The sequence below is a fragment of the Hordeum vulgare genome, chromosome 7H (genome assembly GCF_904849725.1).
Source record: "Hordeum vulgare subsp. vulgare chromosome 7H, MorexV3_pseudomolecules_assembly, whole genome shotgun sequence".
NCBI classification, from domain to species: Eukaryota; Viridiplantae; Streptophyta; class Magnoliopsida; order Poales; family Poaceae; genus Hordeum; species Hordeum vulgare.
In genome coordinates, this window is record NC_058524.1 from 567,689,033 (window position 1) to 567,709,078 (window position 20,046).

Below are 20,046 nucleotides of genomic sequence, written 5' to 3' on the forward strand. Positions count from 1 at the left end.
CATCAAATACATCAGACTTGCGCTTAATAAGATATAGCCAAGTAAATCGACTGTAAGCATCAATAAAACTGACATAATAATTGTGACCACTCACGGATGTGTGGGCATGACCCCATACATCGGAAAATACAAGCTCAAGAGGATGTGTCATAACACGACTAGAATCTGAAAACGGAAGTTGATGACTCTTGCCCTGCTGACAGGCATCACAGATAGTTTCAGCATTTTTATTGGACACAACTGGTAGATCATGACGATGCAATATGTGTCGAACTATGGGGTCCGCCGGGTGACCAAGGCGTGCATGCCAGTGTGTAGATGGCACACGTACACTAGTGAACATCTGGGGAGAAGACGGCGTGGAAGGTGGTGGCGGCGCATCAAGAGCATATAGGGCATGCCGAAGGCGACCACTAAGCAAAATGGCCCTCGTGTCCCGGTCTTTGATAAAGAAACGAAAAGGGTGAAACTCAGCAAGGACATTATTATCACGAGTGAGTTGAGGAATGGACAACAAACTGCGCGTAGCGGAGGGAACTCGAAGGACATTGGAGAGATGCAATGGGCGAAAATTATGTGTAAGGAGAGAGGCCTGACCAACATGTGAGATGCGCATACCTGCTCCGTTTGCGGTGTGAACCCGATCATGACCGCGATATGGCTCCTGAGTAGAGAGCTTGCTCATCTCGCTGGTGAGGTGGTTGGTGGCGCCAGTGTCCATGTACCAAGCAGGACCAATGGAGTAGGATGGCGTGCGTCCAGAATCATGACCCGTCACCGCAGCAGCAGCCTGCTTATCATTCCCTTTGCCATTGTTGCCAAGGCCAAGGAAGTCTTGTTTGTAGCGACGATGGCAGCGAGAGGCAATGTCCCGCTCAATTCCACAGAGCTGGCAGGCCTGCGGGGCGCCACAAGAGGAGCAGCACGCCACCGGCCGGTTGCCGCCCGTGATGGTCGGAGCGTTGCCCCGTGAAGCCTGTTTTGGTGACAACGCCGATCTGGTGTTGAAGGCAGAAAACCGCGAGGGCTTGCTACGAGTCGCGGCATTGGCAGCAGCAAGGCCAGGGGAGACACGGCGCGCCTTGATGCGCTGTTCACGGCCAAGGAGCCGTGCATAGAGCTCACGAGACGGGAGCGGATCATCACGGCCGTGGACGTTCTCAATGAGATTGTCATAATCATCATCAAGCCCGTTAAGCACAAAGGTGGTGAACTCCTCATCCTGTAGCGGCTGGCCAACAGAGGCTAACGTGTCGGCTAGACCCCGCATCTTGTTGAAGTAGTCCGTGATGCTGAGGTCACCAAGCTTAGTCTCACCCAGCTCGGTGCGTATAGAATGAGCACGTGCCTGAGACTGGGAGGAAAAGCTGGTGTGAAGCGCCGCCCACGCCTCCCGGGATGTAGCGGCGAAGATTACCAGCGAGGAGACGCTCGGGGTGAGCGAGGACTGGATGGCGGAGAGGATGGCTTGATCCTGAGCCACCCACGTGTGATACGCCGGGTGATGAGGCGGCGGACACGGGATAGAGCCCTCGACGTAGCCCTCGAGGTAGCGACTCCGCAGAAGGGGCAGCACCTGGGCACACCAGGACAAGTAGTTGTCCGACGCCAGCTTCACCGGCAGGAGATGCGAGAAGTAGAACGGCGACGGCAGGGCGGCCGGATCAGCATGCACCGGTAGTGGTGCATAGAACCCCATCGACGGGGCCGCCCCGGGATGACCAGCGGCCACCGAGTAGGGCGGGGCACCAGAGGAGCCGAGCGCGGGGGGGGGGGGGGGGCGTAGGGTTCCATGGCAGGGGCCCCGTAGTGTGACGCGGCGGCGGCTCCTTGGGACGACTGGAGCGGCGCGGGGTAGACCGTCGGCGGCGAGTAGTGATGCGGGGTAGACGACCCGCAGATCATCGGCGGCGGTGGCATGGACTGGTGCGGCGGCGGCGGCGCGCCATAGTAGGGCGGGGGAGGCGCGGCGTAGTGCTGCGGCACCGAGGACGCGCCATAGGGAGCCGTCCAGGAGGACGACGACGGCGGTGCGCCATGGCCGGGATGAGGTGCACCGGCCGTGGCAGTAGCCCCAGGCGGGGTGGTGAGATCCGATCCACTCGGATTGCAAGGCGACGCCGGGGCCCCATAGGCTGTCGCCAGGGGCCGGGAGGCGAGAAACGGCGACGCGGGGACGAGGGCCGGCGCCACGGCAGTCGGGGCGGCGCCAGGGGTCGGTGGCGGTGGTGGCGGCGGCGGTGCAGCGGAAGATATCGTGACCTAATCTGATACCATGTAAGACATAACGTTTTGGGAAGTGCTCGACACCCTAAACGGGATGTGGCTATCTCATTATATAAGGGTACCCAAGGATACAATACAATATACAGTATATGCATACAGGGCTACGTATATATAGTCTAACACTGGTAACAGGAATTGCTAGGAGCTCATGTACTACTCCCTCCGTCCCAAAATAACTGTCTTAAGCTTAGTATAACTTTATACTAAAGCTAGTATAAAGTTGAGACAGTTATTTTGAAACAGAGGAAGTACATAAGAGTGGTTCTTCGTGTCCGTGGAGAGCACACGCGCGTCACGACAGCCGAACGTACCAAAGCCCTGGAAAGAAGAACGTGCGCGTAGAGCTAGCCAGCCCGTCCTTCTATCTCCAGTAGTCTAGCGTGCTCGCTTCGCCTGGTGAAGATGGCCGGCGCCGGCGAAGGGCGGGAGCAGCCGACGATGCTAGAGAAGGAGCTGATCAGCAGCCACAAGGAGCACCACTTCACGGCGGGGGAGGTGGTGCGCGACGTCATCATGGGCGTCTCAGACGGCCTCACCGTTCCCTTCGCCCTTGCCGCAGGGCTGTCGGGAGCGAGCGCACCATCCTCGCTCGTCCTCACCACTGGCCTCGCCGAGGTAGCAGCAGGCGCCATCTCCATGGAACTCGGAGGGTAATCACTTGCTCTTTTAGACACCAATAAGTATCAGCCACATCTACAGCTACTCTGTTCTAGCCTAGCCTAGTTAATGAGTACTTCTTACTAGCTCAATACCGAGAAAACATCATTAGTGAAACGCTTAGTTTGATCGTATAGCTCTTCACTGTACTCTACGCATAACAGAAATATTCAGACGCACCCACGAATATATGACCCATTTATTCTGTGTGATCTGATGATTCATAACATTATTACCTAAGAGTCCATCTATAACCGCGTGTGGTTATTATGGACATTTCACCGCATGCAAATAATATTTAAATAAATGTTCAACGACTATACATGCTGCTGGAATTGAAATACAGCCCTAACTAACTGTAGTGATTATATGTACTCTCTTTGTTTCGTTTTAAATTTCATACCATAAAAATTACTCATAACAAAACCAAGTTAAGAGGGGTTGTTTAGGCTTCTTGCATCGGCCGAAATCATTGTTTTGACCTTTTCAGCAATCTTTGCCACAAACTGAACTCGACATGAAAGTATTTCTTCACGATCTAACCCTTTTGACAACGCCATAGCCTGTGATGTTACTGTCCAACATAGAAACGACAAGCTAGATAGCGTTTCTGCACTTTGCCACTGTCAGGCCGAGCACGCGTACGTGACAGGCTAGAAACGTAGAACTAGATCCCGTTTCTGAAAACGCCACTGATACTGGTGTTTCTATGTAGGGCAGCAATGCCAAAGGCCTTGGTGTTTCCAATCAACATAGAAATGTCAAGGACTTCGTCGTTGCTGCCCTACATAGAAACGCCGGGGTCAATGGCGTTTCTGACATCTAGCTCTGCGTTTTTGGCCTGTCACATACGCGTGCTCGGCCTGGCAGTGAGCAAGGACAGAAACGCTATCTAGCTCGGCGTTTCTATATTGGACAGTACCGCAACGGGCTATGTCGTTGTTAAAAGGTCAGATCGTGAAATACTTGCATGTCGAGTTTAATTTATGACAAAGATCGCTGAGAAGGGCAGAATAATGATTTCGTCCTTTCGTCCTCTTGCATCGGCTGATGGAGCGTCTATCCTAGATGATCGTGCACACATTGGTTACATTTATCTTGTATTCTAATATGCATGATATAATTTGATAAAACTAAAAAAAGATTAATGTGCAATGTAAATTGATATGGAGAAAGTACTATCAATCTTGCTTTATTTACTAGCTAACTCTGGTGCATAGTTGAGTTTAACCTATATTTGTTTGCATTGTCTACATTTTAGATAGATATATGATACGTACACTGCCCAATACAAAATGCAAATTTATGGTCCAGATGCTATACATTCATTTCCTCACTCTGAATGTTGTACACGAATATCTTCCACAAGAAATGGTGTTTTGTGATATCTATACAAAACATGAAGTTTGTAATTCACTGGTGTGGTACTAATATTTGCTGTGAACAAGATAAGTATATAGGTGTTCTATCTCCAGCAGTATATTCAGGGTTCTTTATGATTAGGAAATAAATTTATGTTCTGCAATGAAACCTTCATTTCTAAAACATCCAAAATCACTTGCCATAAGTGAAACTTGGGCATGACCAACCTTTGCTAATGGATGGTTAGGATTAAATATTCATATTGCCATGTAGGAGGTAAGTCGGAGCGTCTTAAAGGAATTTTACATCTAAAGTTGAAAAAACTAATGATTATGGCACAAGAGGTTTTAGTCATTGATATCTTGGACGGGCTTTAGACTTTGCCCGCCGTGCTCCTGATGTTTATTAGAACGAGTTGAAACAATATTGTAAACTTATAATGTATGTTCAATTTACAGTGTCTGTTCTTGGCGGCTTATTGGCTCATAGAGTTCTGGCACATGCTTTTATAGTGCGGGAATTATTAGTTTTAGGATATGATTTTGTTTATGTTAGATTTAACTTGATGCTTCTCTTATTGCATTTTAGCATGGTCTTTTCTCCATATCTTGTACCCCATCCATTCACAAATATAAGATGTTTTAGATATTTCAATATGGACTACATACAGAGTGAAACGAGTGAACAAACATACTAAATTGCTTCTAAATACACAAGAATCAGGAAAAAACTAAAACATCTTATAATAGTGAATACACGGAGTAATAATTTGGCTTTGGCCGGTCAAAAATAATAATAATTTGGCTTTGTGTATCATTAGTGAATAAACCAGGGTTAGCAAATTAAGCTTCTTTTCCAAAAATAAATCTGTAGAGTAAATGTACAATTTTTTATTTGTGTTATGTTAGCTGCAACCATTTTTATCCATGATTGGGAGTTGAGGTGGCAAGTACAATTAATTACTTGGCAATTTAACTCAAACTCTAATATATGTGGTACATCATATGTGCTTTTTGTAAGTACGAAAGTACAATTTTAAGTTGAAATGTTGGTAAGTTTTTCGAGATCCCCATTCCGAGAGGACATAATATAATTATTCCATGCACATATTACATAGTAAGATAATGATAATGTTTCAACATATAAGATGTATGTATTATGAGGTATATCAAAGAAGAAATTAAAAAGCGTACACCTGAGAATGTACTCTAGCGTTGTAAATTAATTTCCCAAATTTCAAAAGTCTATTAAAATCATGAAAATGCATATGTCTATGTCTTTGATGTACATGTAAAATTTAGTCTCTCACATACACCTGGGCATGTTTTACTGTTCATCTTGGTAGCCATGCACGCTACCATTTCGCCTCTCACATACTAGTGTCTTTTTCTTTATATGGAAGTGATCATTAAATCAGTTTGGAACATTTGTTTATATAACTTGTGTCAAAACTTGCACTTTATCATTAAGTAGTCAGAATCAAATATTAACTATTTTTCTCTTATCAGGATTCAGGAGTAAGTTGGATAGTGTCTTGAAATTACCCTAGTTGACATGGTAGAGAGGGTTGACGTATTATCGCATTGCAGGGCTTCACATCTTGAACGGTCACAAATTTAGAAAGGATGTTAGAAAAGTCGTATCTTAAAACAGATGCAATTAATTAGTGTTTTACACAGGTATAAGGTTATCGATTTTGCTTAACCTTCTTGAGATATATTCGCATCTCTGCAATACAACGTTTTATAGGTACTTGGCGGCTAAGAGCGAGGCAGATCATTACGAGCGGGAGTTAAGTAGGGAGCAAGAGGAGATCATCACGGTCCCTGACATCGGTAATTTGAATGTTTTCTTTTACCAAAAATATTGAACATGTTTTTTTCCCAATTATTAGTCTATATCTATACCTAATAATAAAGAGGCTATTGCTTCCGTCGGAAAACCCACCGAGGCATTTTTACAAAAAAAAACCTGTAATTTTTGTTATTCAACCCGCGCTCCATCATTTATCTGGAACGCAAAAGGAAAAAACGATTCGCTGAAAAAATTATACCCGTACGCATCGCCTCCTCCCGTCGACCCTGGGCTACCCTGGTCTGTGCCCAGGCCGCCGCCACACCACTCGCCGCCGCGGCCAACCTCAACTGCCACCGTTGCCGATCTCAACCCACCCGCCTCCGCAGCCGTACCTCTCCCCGCTCACTGCCCCTGTTGCGGCGCTCGAGCGCATCGCGTCGACCCTGGTCCACCCTGGCCTGTGCCCAGGCCGCTGCCACACCACTCGCCGCCGCGACCGACCTCAACCACCACCGTTGTCGATCTCAACCCACCCGCCTCCGCGGCCGTACCTCTGCCCGCTTGCTGCCCCCGTTTCGGCGCTCGAGCACAACTTCTGGATCAAATCAACGCGACAGCTACATTGATTGAGATGATGCGTCTGCTCGATGCAGAACGGCGGCGGCGCGCGGATAAGGCGCGGCGGAGCGAAGTACTTGCAGGTGGAGGCGGGCCTCCATGACTCACACGGGGAACTCCAAGGTTATGGCGCGGCAACGGCGACTCCTTATGGTCAGATAGAGACGCCTAATCCTTGCTCCCCTCATCGTATCCCCTCCTCCGGCAGGAACTCATCACCTGGTGAGATTCCCTCCCCATGCCTCTAACCGTGTGCCAAACACCGGCAAAAAATTTTGTTTTGTGGGGATTTGTTTGATAATTAATGAATGTATTAAATGTAAGATTGTATTGTTGTAGAGACAGAGAATGGAACACCACCTTCAGTTTGTCATCTGATCCCACATTCTCTATCCCATGAGTGAAATAAGATAACAATCCATTGATCAATTCACGTAGCCTTTTTGTTTTGCTTTGCTTGTCCCGCTCAATTTCTCATCATGGTGGAATTAACAATGGACGGGTTGATTTCTCAACAAAATAGGATAGGACTGACTACATTAGTTAGTTAGCTTATTATTTTAATAAATCAAAATGATTATAAAAAATTTAAAAGCGTGTGGTATTTTTTTCTTCCGTTGCAACGCACGGGCCCTTTTGCTAGTTAGTCAAAAAGTACGTACTCATACATATGTATATATTCACATGCGCGTTGCAGAATTCTAACTATTGGCGTTCTAATTTTAGGCATTATCATTATGAGCATCCAGAGGCTGCTGAGATCGGAGAGATCATGTCAAATTATGGACTCGAACCCCATGAGTATGGCCCTATGGTTACGGGCCTGCGTAGAAAGCCACAAGCTTGGCTCGAGTTCATGATGAGGTATGTTTTTGTTCTTTACATGAATGTGTGATGAGGCAAGTCTTCTACTATGCGGAATTTATATTAAGTTGCTCTTAATTATTTAATTCAGATTTGAGCTGGGACTAGAGAAGCCGGACCCTAGAAGAGCCCTGCAGAGCGCTCTCACGATAGCGCTTTCCTACGTTGTCGGTGGGCTGGTCCCACTCATGCCCTACATGCTCATTTCCACAGCTTATGATGCAATGCTCACATCGGTCGTGGCCACGCTTGTCGCGCTCTTCTTTTTTGGCTACGTCAAGGGCCGCTTCACTGGAAGCCGCCCACTCTTCAGTGCTCTCCAGACTACTTTTATCGGTGCTGCTGCTTCCGCTGCAGCATATGGAATCGCCAAAGCTGTGCAAGCTTGACGATGTACAAATTATCACCCATCCAAAGTTTCAATACCATTGAGCGAATGAGAGAAACATGAGATAGGGAGTATTTCGTTTATTTTTCAGTTCTGTGTGTTTCATTTTCTTTGTGTTGACGTGCTTGTGTTTGCTTCTGAACTATCATAATGGGTATGGCTGGCATATTTATCCAGCAGTGAATAAATGAAGGTGCCGGGAGAGGAGGAATGTTATTGTGGCTTGTGTAAATTAATCTACCGCTCAACTCCGTCTTGAGTATTTGAAATATCATTTCCTTCTAATGTGGAAGAATGTATGTTGTGTTTATCTGAGCTGAATTTGAAATATATTTCCTTTATCATATAACTATACAATACTTATCGTTTTGTGAGTACAAAAGGGAATATACGTGGTCATTGGGAGACGGGTAAATATAATATTTAAATAAAATATATTTTGTAGCATTCTACTTCAATGCCTATTTATGAGGCCACTGTTGATATATTGTCTTCAATTGAGCTTGTGGATTAAATACAATAATAGTAATGCACTTTTTTGCGAGGCTAAATAATAAAAACCATTGACAGGGTGGTGCATGTGTTTCTGAGGCTAGGTTTAGTAGTACATATTATTGTTTTATCTTGTTAGTGGGGCATGGTGGACACTTGTTGGGCTTGATCCTGACATTCATTTGTTCAATGGAACTTGGACTTGTGGAAGGAGCACCATCTTGCCGCGTGGCTCTGGGGTCTCCTATTCGCCTCGAGATGATCGTGAATCTGGTGGTGTTCGTTGTTGAAAACCCCGTGTTTCTTAGCCATGGAGTTTTTTTTTAAGAGAAGGAGGTTAAACCCCCGGCCTCTGCATCAATCGATGCATGCAACCATCTTATTATTAATTATTTCACAAAGTCTAACAAGAATATATATCAATCCACCCAAAGCCACCACTCACACCTACAAACTCGATAATGTGGAGTGCTCTCACTCAACATATCTAAGACCGGTGTTGTTTCCAATCCATCCACATAACGTATCGGGAACAACAGCCGGTGCAGCACACGTAAAACGCACACCTCACACACACGTTTTACCAGCCGCCATCATCCTCGAACCACTGACCCATCTTCAGGAAAGAGATCCGCATCATCCTTGCCAGTCCAATCATCCGTCGACGCCACCACGGCGCCCAACGGCGCCACCGCCCTGCGCTCATCCGTCCAGATGCAAAGACTCCAGGAGATCTATCGTGCGAAGCACCTGCCAACCAGGCATGACTCAGCGTAGCACCTGTCGGCCAGGCATGACTTCACAGCTCCATCAAAATTCCGTGCAAGACGAAGCCGCTCAATCTCCTGCCTCAGTCTGCCAGCGCTGCTCCACAAACGATGCTCCCAAGAGAGAAACGGCACCGCAGTACCGCCATCGTCCGATCTGGAAGACCAGATTCTAGGGTTTCCCCCGAAGCAGTGCCCACCACCAGAAACCGTTCAGGACCCACACAGTGCCCACCACCACTCAGCCCTCAAGGCGACGCCTTCAGGAAGGTCACGACGTCAAGGATGCCGCCGCCGCCCACCGGAGTTAGGGTTTTCACCCGAGAGGCAAGGAAGGGGAGCAGAGGAGCAGATGTATACCGACGTCTCCAAAAAGAATAACGGCGCCCTTGAGCGTCGTCGTCGGCGCGGCCGTCCTGAGCCAACAAAGGGGTTTCCCCCAATTCGAATCTCCTCCACCGGCTTCACCCGCAGGAAGGGCCCCGGCAACCACGCCGGCACCGCGAAGAATCCGCAGGAGAGAGGCCCACAGATCAGGACCTGGGGGGCGCAGGTGGCGGTGCGGGCAGCGGCCGACGAAGGGGAACAACACACCTCCACAACGACACTTCCAAGAAAGATAGCGGCACCCGCGGGTCGCGGATCCGATGAAGACCGGAGCAAGGATTTCTCTCAGAACTACATTGGATATCCACCGCCACCGACCGCTGAGCATGGCCGCCACGCACCATCACGACCCCCAGCCAAGGCCACTGCACCGCGCGCCCTGGACACTGCTCGTGCCCAGCCGACCAGCGCAGCCGTGCCCGGCTGCCGCTCCCTACCACCAGGGCCGAGTGCCCCGCCAGATCCGGCCATGGAGCCCCGGATCCGCCCTCCGCCGTCGCCGATTGGCGAGATCACACCGGATCCCGCAACCGCCGACGCGGGGCGCCGCCGTCAGAGCCCGAGGGCCGACGCGAGGGGCCCCGCCGCCGCCATCCCCGGGGCGCGCGCGGCTTCGCCGGCGTCCCCTCCGGCAGCGGCGAAGCGGAAGGGGGCGGAGAGGGGGTCCGGTGGCGGTGCGGTACGGGGGCGGGCGGCCGGGCGGGAGGCTGCGTGACGGAGCTCTCGTCCAAGGGCGCGGGCGGAGGCGGAGGCGATCCGATCTGAGCTGGGAGGCGGGCGGAGGCGGAGGCGATCCGATCTGAGCTGGGAGCTGTCCTGTCCTTAGCCATGGAGTATGGACAATAAAATCATGAATTGTTTTCATAAATATCATTAATCGAGGAGGCATTTTTTCTTGGCACTCCACATGGCGCATTAATTTGGTCATGTCGTTGTCTTCTCCTTAGATGTACTGTTAGATGACATGGTATAGTTCCTCAGTTCTCCTCGAAAGATTCAAGTTTTACGGATTTGTTCACTTATAATGTGTGTATGAAGTTGTTAATCAGCTCCAATCTTGGGGTGCCAAAGATTTATGTCTGGTTCATTGGTAATTTATTGGCAAAATTTTATACTACCGTGTAATATATCGGTGGGTGGACAACACTTTTGATAGGCAATGTTTCATGAACTTTTCTTGGAACTTTGCAATGAAGACTTGTTCAGGATGGTATCACAACATTGTCGAGTTCTTTTGGTTAAAAAAACCAGGTTTGTGTTATCCTAGTTAGCGGGACTGACATGCCTCCTCCATAGTTGTAGATGGGGCTGGTATCCACCTACAAAATATGAAGAGGATTTGAATCTGCAACAAATTTCTTGAATTTTTTCCCATGGTTTCTAAATTTCTCTAGGGGCTTTGTTGGAATTAACCACGGGTCCTAGTCCGGCTTGGACTTGGAACCGTCACCGTGTAGGTATAGGATTAGTAGTTGTCTTGGTTAGCTACTATATATACGTACAAGTACCCCTGTAATATTGAACTCAGATCAAAGATCAATACAAAGCAATTAACGGGGCGACACGCTCCCGAAGCCATCCAACCTGTACTGCCTCGTGTTCATGTGTCTCGGCAACTTGTGCTAGTTCAAATCGATCAACCCAGTTGCAGTGCAAGCTAGCTAGCCACCGCTGCTACAATCCATCCAGCTGCCTGACTGGTTGCTTAGGAACGTACGCGCAACTAGGCTGTACGTGCGTCTTCTACTGCTGCGTACGTACGTGCTTCGACGGAAAGTATTCGTCCGGAGCGACGTCCGACGCGGGTCTGTGCCAACAATTGGTATCTAGAGCTTGGTTTATTGGCGTGATCTTCGGAAAGCAATCGAAGGATCATGTCAAACCCGGGCAAGGAGATCGTTGTGGCGGAAGCTAAAGCACCGATGCCGATGGTTGGGGGGTCGCAATTCCCTCGGCTGGATCGAGAGGCACTATGGGCGATGAACATGGAGGTCGCGATGGAGGGAGCGGAATTCTGGGAAGCTGTCGATCCCGGCGGCGCCGAGTACGCGAAGGGCGCGGCAAAGTATCGGACGGATCGTCAGGCGTTAACGACGATCTACTCCGCCATGCCGAAGGATGTGCTGCAACACCTCGTCGGAAAGAAATCAGCGAAGGAGGCATGGGAGACCATCAAGATCCTGCACCAGGGTCATGAACGTGTCAAGGAAGCACACCTTCGGTCCTTGATGAGAAGCTACGAATGACTGAAGATGGAGGAAAGCGAGACGGTTGATCAGTTTGCCTCCCGTCTTAAGACCCTCGTCAATGGCATACAGGGCTATGGTTCAACCCTAGAAGAAGTTGCGATCGTCCGACGATTTTTGCGCGCCGCGCCGACACGCTACATCGAGATCGTCACGTCGATCGAGCAATGTCTCAACCTAAAGACTCTCACGGTCGAGGATCTCGTCGGAAGGTTGAAGGCCCACGACGAGAGAATTCGTCTCAGTTTCGGCGACGCAGAGGCGAGTGAGCACCTGATGCTGACAAAGGCACAATGGATTGCCCTGTCAAAAGAACAACAAGGCGGATCCACGAGCAGCAGCAAGAAAGAACTTCGCCGACTCGGACGACGAGGATGCGCCTGCACCACCGAGGAGGAAGTTTGACATCAGGAAAGTGAGGTGTCATAAGTGTGGCCTCCTCGGTCACTTCAAGGCTGACTGCGAGGAAGCACCGAAGCAACAATCACTCATGGCCGAGGAAGGAGACGATGGGGATATGATGCTGATGTGCGAGCTGGTGGATGAAGAGGATCCACATGATCATGATCAGCTGGACATGGATCCGGTGAGTGCATCTGTACCAGTAAATCCAGGCGAAGTCATGGTGCCAGAAGACCATGATGCACGGAGTGATGGAGTGGTCACGGTAGAACCAGGCGAAGTCATGGCGCTAGAGAACCATGACACAAGGCGTGACGGTGTGATCGCGCTAGAAGCAGTTGATGTCATGATGCCAGAGAACCATGACACAAGGCGTGACGGTGTGATCACGCTAGAAGCAGGTGATGTCATGACGCTAGAAGCCCATGACACAAGGCGTGATGGTGTGGTCGCGCAAGACACGAGCAAAGTTATGATGCCAGAAGTTCATAACACAATACGTGACGGTGTGGTCACGTTAAAAGACGACGAAGACGTGTCGCCCGAAGATCGCATCACGCGGCGAGCTGCACTCGGACCAGATGACCACCACACTCGTCGAGCTAGACTCGGATCAGACGGCACGACAGAAGAATGTTGGGCGATGCTTGATGTGTCAGCCACGCGCACTGAGTCGAGGGAACGAGGCGCTATGCAAGACGTGCCAGGAATGCTCGTACCAGACTCTACAAGTGACCTTGCGAGCAAGGAGGCGACCGACACGTCAACGAGTTCATGCATGCAGGTGGATAACACAAAGTTCGAGTGCCATGCAGCAAACCGGCTAGAGGAAGGCGTCCTGGAAATAACGCAAGCAAGGCCGACAGTAGTGGCAGCCACCACAATCGATGGAAGCAGCAACGGCTCAGCCTTTGCATGGCCTTGTGCTGCTTTGAAAGGCGCTGGTGGGACATCTCGAGAAGTACATGCACGTGAAGAAATGCATGACTACATGGCTGGTTCATCTGGTGAAAATGCAACCAGCTCGAGAGAGTCCGAAATGCCAGAAACGAGAAGTTTGGCAACTTCAGAAGATGTGTCGTTTCTTTCGAAAGCACTGGACACAGAAGAAAGGCCACATGAACCAGTGAAAGGGTTTCAAATAAATTCGGTGAAGATGAAAAGTAAAGGGCAACTATGTTTGCAGATCGAGGAACCGAAATTTTCTGAAGACGCAAATATGGAAGAATGTTGGAGTTATGCTATGAATGAAGAGTTGAGGTCGATCCGAGACAACAAAGTATGGGAGCTCGTGGATCTTCCCAACGGACATAGTGCCATAGAGCTCAAGTGGATGTACAAAGTCAAGAAGGATGTCGAAGGAAACTTGGTGAAGCATAAAGCAAGACTCGTGGCTAAAGAAAACGTGCAAGAGCAAGGTGTGGAAATCAAAGAAGTGTTTTCTCCAGTTGCAAGGATGTATTCGATGAGGCTACTTATTGCTCTCGCGGCTCAAGAATCTTGGAGGATACGTCACATGGATGTGAACTCCGCGTTTTTGACTGGGGAGTTAGAAGAAGAATTGTATGTGAAGCAACCACCGGGATACATCAAACAAGGAGAGGAACACAAGGTATTGAAGCTACACAAGGCGTTGTACGAGCTACGACAAGCTCCTTGGGCATGTAACATCAAGCTTGACAGTACATTGATTTTTCTTGGATTTGAGAAGAGTCCACTGGGGCATACGATGTATAAGCGAGGTAAAGGCAATGATCGTCTCTTAGTGGGCATCTATGTGGATGATCTCTTGATAACTGGAGCTGACGAAGAGGTGATTGCAAACTTCAAGCTACAAATGAAGGAGCTATTCAAGATGGCTGATCTAGGGCTCTTGTGTTACTACCTTGGGATCGAGGTACAACAAAAGTCGAAGGAGATCACATTATGCCAGGAGGCATATGCAAAGAAGTTACTTGAAAGTTGTGGCATTAAAGATTGCAATCGAAGTCATGTTCCGATGAAGCCTCGATTTATACTAAGCAAGGACAGTGAAGCACATGCGGTTGATGCAACGGAATATAGAAGTGTGGTCCGAAAGTTGAGGTATCTCACAAATAAAAGACCGGACTTGGCCTATTCTGTTGGCATAGTGAGTCGCTTCATGGAAGCACCCACGATGAAATATTGTGTAGCTGTGAAAAATATACTCGGGTACATCAAAGGAACAAGAAACTTTGGTTGTGTCTATTTGAGAGAGAAGAAGGAGATGCTGGAGCTACTGGGCTACAGTGATAGCGACATGTCAGGAGATGTGGACGACCGTAAAAGTACCTCGGACATGGTATATTTCTTGGGAGGAAATATAGTGAGTTGGCTATTACAAAAGTTGAAAGTGGTCGCATTATCCTCACGTGAAGAAGAGTATATTGCAGCTGCAACCGCGGTGTTTCAAGGTGTGTGTCTAGGAAGGCTACTCGGTGACCTTACAGGTAAGGAACGAGTGGTGCACAACGTTGACGACAAGTCTACAATCTCTCTGTGGAAGAATCCAGTGCGTCATGATAGATGCACAAACATCGATACGAGGTATCGGTACCTACGGGAGTGCGTGGAAGAAAGCAAGATTGACGTCAAGTACATTTGCACTGACGACCAGCTTGCAGATATCCTGACCAAGTCTTTGGGACGACAGAAGTTTACAGAGATGCGGAGAAGGATCGGCGTCCAAGCTGTGAAGTGAGGACATCGTGTTTAGGGGGATGATTGTTGGAATTAACCACGAGTCCTAGTCCGGCTTGGACTTGGAACCGTCACCGTGTAGGTATAGGATTAGTAGTTGTCTTGGTTAGCTACTATATATACGTACAAGTACCCCTGTAATATTGAACTCAGATCAAAGCAATACACAAAAATATTCGGGAGCGACACGCTCCCGTAGCCATCAATCTCGGTGACTTAGTGTTGTCTTGCGTGCATGTATTTTCCAGTGTTCTGCCGACGACTTGATCTGGCTAGTATTCGAAGCTAGCTGGACACCGAGTAAAATCCATCCAGCTACTAGGCTGCTTGCTAGCTAGCTTTGTACGTGCACCTTGTCTCAGGATGAATCGATCAGCGTGGTATTGTACGTACGAGTTCGGTCGACTGTACGTACGAGTTCGGTCGACGGAAAGTACTCGTCAAAGAGCCGACGTACAACGCTTGATCGGGCATGTGCCAACAGGCTTGAACATTACTCTACCTCTTCCTCCTATCCTTGGTGACTTTGGTATAGGGTCTCTACGCCATAACCCGAATTTTCGTGAATGTAAGTTGCATAAAACTCTAGATGTCAGGGGCTCTAAGCCGTATATAATATCCAACCATTTGACTGCGTAGACTCTAGGCCAAATAAGAAAATAAGCAAATTTTGGCAGTCGAACCTATTGCCTCCATGATGCTCTACACCAACTCAAGAGGTCCCGCAAACTCCGGAAGGAAAGGATTGCACAAGGTGGCCAGCGGGGCGATGAGCAAGACAAGGCGCTCAAAACTGACGGAATTTGATTCTAAGGACCAAGAGACCGATTGTCATGATGCCCATCGCCCGCAAGCAAACACCTGACCACAATACATAAGTGTGTGGAACGCCATTCAAGAGACTCCCACCATCCACATGGTAGAAGCTCTACCACTGCCTTTGTCCTGGCCACTGCTCCCCAATAAGACAATGGACAAAGGTGCTACTTCATTGAGATAAATCCTCCACCTTTCTTTGTTGTAATTAACCAGGTTATGGTAACGGAAAAGAGTTCTAGATAGTTTTCTTGCTAAGCTTGTATAGATGCTGTTTAGGAAAAGGACTACGTCCGGTAAACCGGACTTGTCTCGTATACGAGTCGGGGTCGCATCGTGTTGGTCGCCGATTCAGTAACGTGTTGGACGTGATTGTATCCCTTTATATACGTAAGAGAAAATCTGTAAAGGTGCAAGTTTAGAGGCACCGAAAACACCCAGTTTCGCTCCTGATTCGTTCGCTGAGGAAGTTTTCCGATCCGAGACAATAGCTACTTAAGTACGCAGCGTACGCACACCGCAGCTAGACCCACGTACAAGAATCCATCAAGCTGCCTGCTTGGTTGCTTATTCGCCTACATACGTGTGTTTTGCTAAGGTGATTTGTTCCAAGCCAGGTTCAAAACCAACATTCTTGGGGTGTGGGATGACACTACGAAAAGATTGGAGGAAGCAATGATGTAGACGAACTGAGAAGCAGGCATGATCCTAGTAAGGGTGAGGCCCCCAAAGCCATTTTATTGTCGAACCTATTGCACGTGGAAGATAACTTGTCAGTGAGAAAACCCAGAGAACTGTCTCTTATGGAATCAACAAAGAAAATCGAGCACCACCATAGGAAGGCATCGAGCTAGACATTGAGGCCAAAAGTCATACGCACGTGCTCTCACTATTTGTTTCCTTGAAGGTTTAGTATGGTCAGTTCATACAAATATATTAAGGAGGGAATATTGCTTGTCTCAATATATTGCAGTGCATTAAACAGAGGCCTTTCTGTTGGGGAACGTGAGTAACGGTATTGTATAGTGTCTTCCTTACAATGCCAGGAACGGCCACAAGTGGTGAGAGATGAAAATGAGCGAACAAGGGCAGACCCATGGAAGAATAGCGGACAGGCACGCCGCCCAGCAGTGAGAGATGAAATCGCTCGTGTGTACCAGTGATTGGTCTTGATCTCCTTTTTTCCAATTGATCTTCATCTCCCTTTTTTAAGTCAAACTATACCTTCCATTCTCCTATGTTTTCTAGCCTAGGAAGTTGTACCTGGTCGTTGGTTTACCTAGCTAACTCATTCTTCACCTATAGCTAGCGCTAGGTGATAGCACAACTCGATCTTCTACTCCTGTTTCTGTGCAATCATCCCTTCACCAATTTCCACGCGTCCACGCCGAGAGAAAAGAGCCCGCGTCGCTGAAAGAAGATCACATCAACCCCACCAGGCATCGCGATGGTGCCATTTCAATCCAAATAAGAAACCAATGCCCTATGTAAGTCTGCTATGATAATTTATAAAGAGATTAATTGATGATTCAATATTAAATCTTCATTGTATGATTTGCGACGTTAATAATCGGTTGATTAGAAATTGCTTATGCATATATAGTTTCTAACATTTGTCGTTTGTGAGTTTGATGTGATAGTTGGTCATATTTTATTGATTTTTTCTGCTCGCTCTGTAATTTCGTACTAGTTTTTTTAACAGGAATTTTGTAACTTTGCACTACTTTTTGAATCACTAATATTTTCATTAAATTTTATAAAAAAATATCTAGAAATTATGCAACTAGAAATATAATAAAATATTAATGTAGCATGGATAGAATATACGAATATTCCTTTTGCATCCATTTTTTACTGTTTGGTGGTAACATTTTATTTATACGAACATTGATTGTTATTGAGGTATTTATATTACAGGGCCTCAGGTTATAGTCTCCAGGAGATGGTGAACTAAGCAACAAAACAAACAAGTAGCATGCATATTCTTTTTGCCAGGAGAAGACTGAAAGCAAACTAAATCTTCAAACATCAGCCTGGGCAGAAGGAAGCCTTGATATGTATATCCATCGGTGATCATGTTTAGCATCCATCCACCCAAGCGTAGCCTTGAAGACGTAACCACAAGTAAGAAGAAACATTGTTAACAAAAGTAGCCACAAGCGTAGCATGTTTGTGTCACAAAATGTTTCATTAATAATGTAGAAACATGTCAAAACAATGGTGGAACCCATTTTCTTAAGTCACAAACATGATACAACAAGACAATCATACCAACAACTTGATGGAAGTTGTTGTGAACAATGAAGATCTATTTATAAATTCCACCAAGTAGATATGTGGTTTTCCAAAGGTTAATATCCACTAATAACAAACTTGGGGTTACCCCAAACTGATATATAACCTGGCACAAACGACGGATGAAAAAAATCTTAATTGTTTACAATAACTAGGAATGCAATATGTGTCTACTCATTATAAGGAGGAATCTAAGACTAGGTGTGAGGTTGTTAGAACTCCATGAACATAGCTGAAAACCGAGCAAAGCAACATGAGAGATCATGTCTTGGTAACATCAAAGCTAGCAAATTTGCAGCAACTCAGGTTCCATCAAAGATATCATCGACAACACGCAATTTGACCCATACACAACCAGTCTGATAGAAGCAAGCAATGTTTAGTCTTCCTTAATAACATGAAGCCAATAGTCAGCAGGAAGAGAAGATAAGCAGTTGGCATGTCCTGAAAAATAAAAGCAAAACATGTGTGTTGCTTGAGTCCTGAGAAAACACCCGCACCAACACCTATAATTCTAGAAAATACAATGGAAAATAATCTCCACATAAGAAATGGCTTGCACGTCGTTAACTGATATAAATGGAGGTTGAAACTATGTACATCGCAACTCACAAGTAATCGATATAACTTATTAGTATTTGCACAACATAGCTTTTATATTGAGATGTCATCTGATTCATAATGGCCTTCTAATTCTCAAGGAAATCATGCATGAAATTAATACTAGATGCCTATGGGCAATCTTCTTTAAGATTGACCTGCATAAAGCTTACGATACTTTAGTTGGGACTTCCTTTGGGATGTCCTTCAGCACAAGGGTTTCGATAAGGGATGGATCACTAGGATATTGCAACTTATTAGTAGTTGGAGCAAAACCACAAACATGAGTGGAAAAATGGACCCTACTTCAAAACCTCGAGGAGAGTGGGGTAGGGCGATCCATTTTCCCCATTATTGTTTAACCTTGTTGTGGATGCATGCCCTCACCGATATTCTCGAAGCGTGAAAATCGTCGAGCCACTTGTGGGGGGTACATGCCCATTTGATTGAGGGGAGTGGTGTCTCTCATATTCAGTATGCTGATGACATCCTCCTGAGGGTAGAAGGAACTTCGATGGACATGGTTAACTTGAAGTTTCGCCTTCTAGGTGATGTCGGGTTTGACGGTTAATTTCGTCAAGAGTGAGGTTATGGTGATGGGTTACTCCGACCATGAAAGTTGACCATTGCTAACCTTCTAAACTGTGATATTAGTTCCTTCCCGATTTCTTACCTTTGTCTTCCATTTAGTGGTCCAGGGATTCTCATGCAAGACCTTCATCCAATCATGTCGAACATTGGGCGGATCACTCGCAAGATAAACTTCGTTCCAAGGCACACAAGTCATCCTCGTCAACACCTCCATGGCTAGCCTCCCTATTTTTGCTATTGGCTTATTCTTGTTTCTAGAGGACTCTCATGTAGACATTGATAAATACCAATCTATATTCTTTTGGCAATGGGAAGCAGATAAACAACAGTACCATATGGTTAAGGGGGAGACATATGGAGACCGAAGGACCAGCATAGGCATCATGTCTACTAGGTGCATAAATATTTGCCTTATGACCAAATGTATTTGAAGGATTGTTCTTGATGATTTGTTGTTGGACCTTTCGAAGATAAGTACTTGTAGAGGCAATTCTTTCAAGCCATACTTTAAGCCTAGAGTTATGCTATGATCCGGTAACTTGGGGATCGTCTGTTAAGAGATAAATTTCCTATTATGTTTGTTATTTCTGACCAACGTGGTATTTTATTAGCCTAGGCGGTTTTCCATGGGGTTGGTAACCTCTTGTTTGACCTCTCTTTGGGTCCAACCGAGCTTCTGTATTGGATGTTCTTCGTGGGCGGCCTCATCTATCTCTCGCTCTCCAATTCGCCGGACATTACCTCACGAATGTTGTAA

At 47.0% G+C, this 20,046-nt stretch overlaps 1 protein-coding gene across 1 annotated transcript; it reads left to right on the forward strand.

Annotated features, from left to right (window-relative positions):
* Window positions 1-2,688: 2,688 nt before the first annotated feature.
* On the forward strand, window positions 2,689-7,973 carry LOC123413269 (vacuolar iron transporter 1-like). Its single transcript, XM_045106209.1, has 4 exons — window positions 2,689-2,936; window positions 6,055-6,140; window positions 7,470-7,584; window positions 7,676-7,973. The coding sequence occupies exons 1-4, from the start codon at window positions 2,689-2,691 to the stop codon at window positions 7,971-7,973; spliced, it is 747 nt and encodes a 248-aa protein (XP_044962144.1).
* The last annotated feature ends 12,073 nt before the right edge of the window (window positions 7,974-20,046 follow it).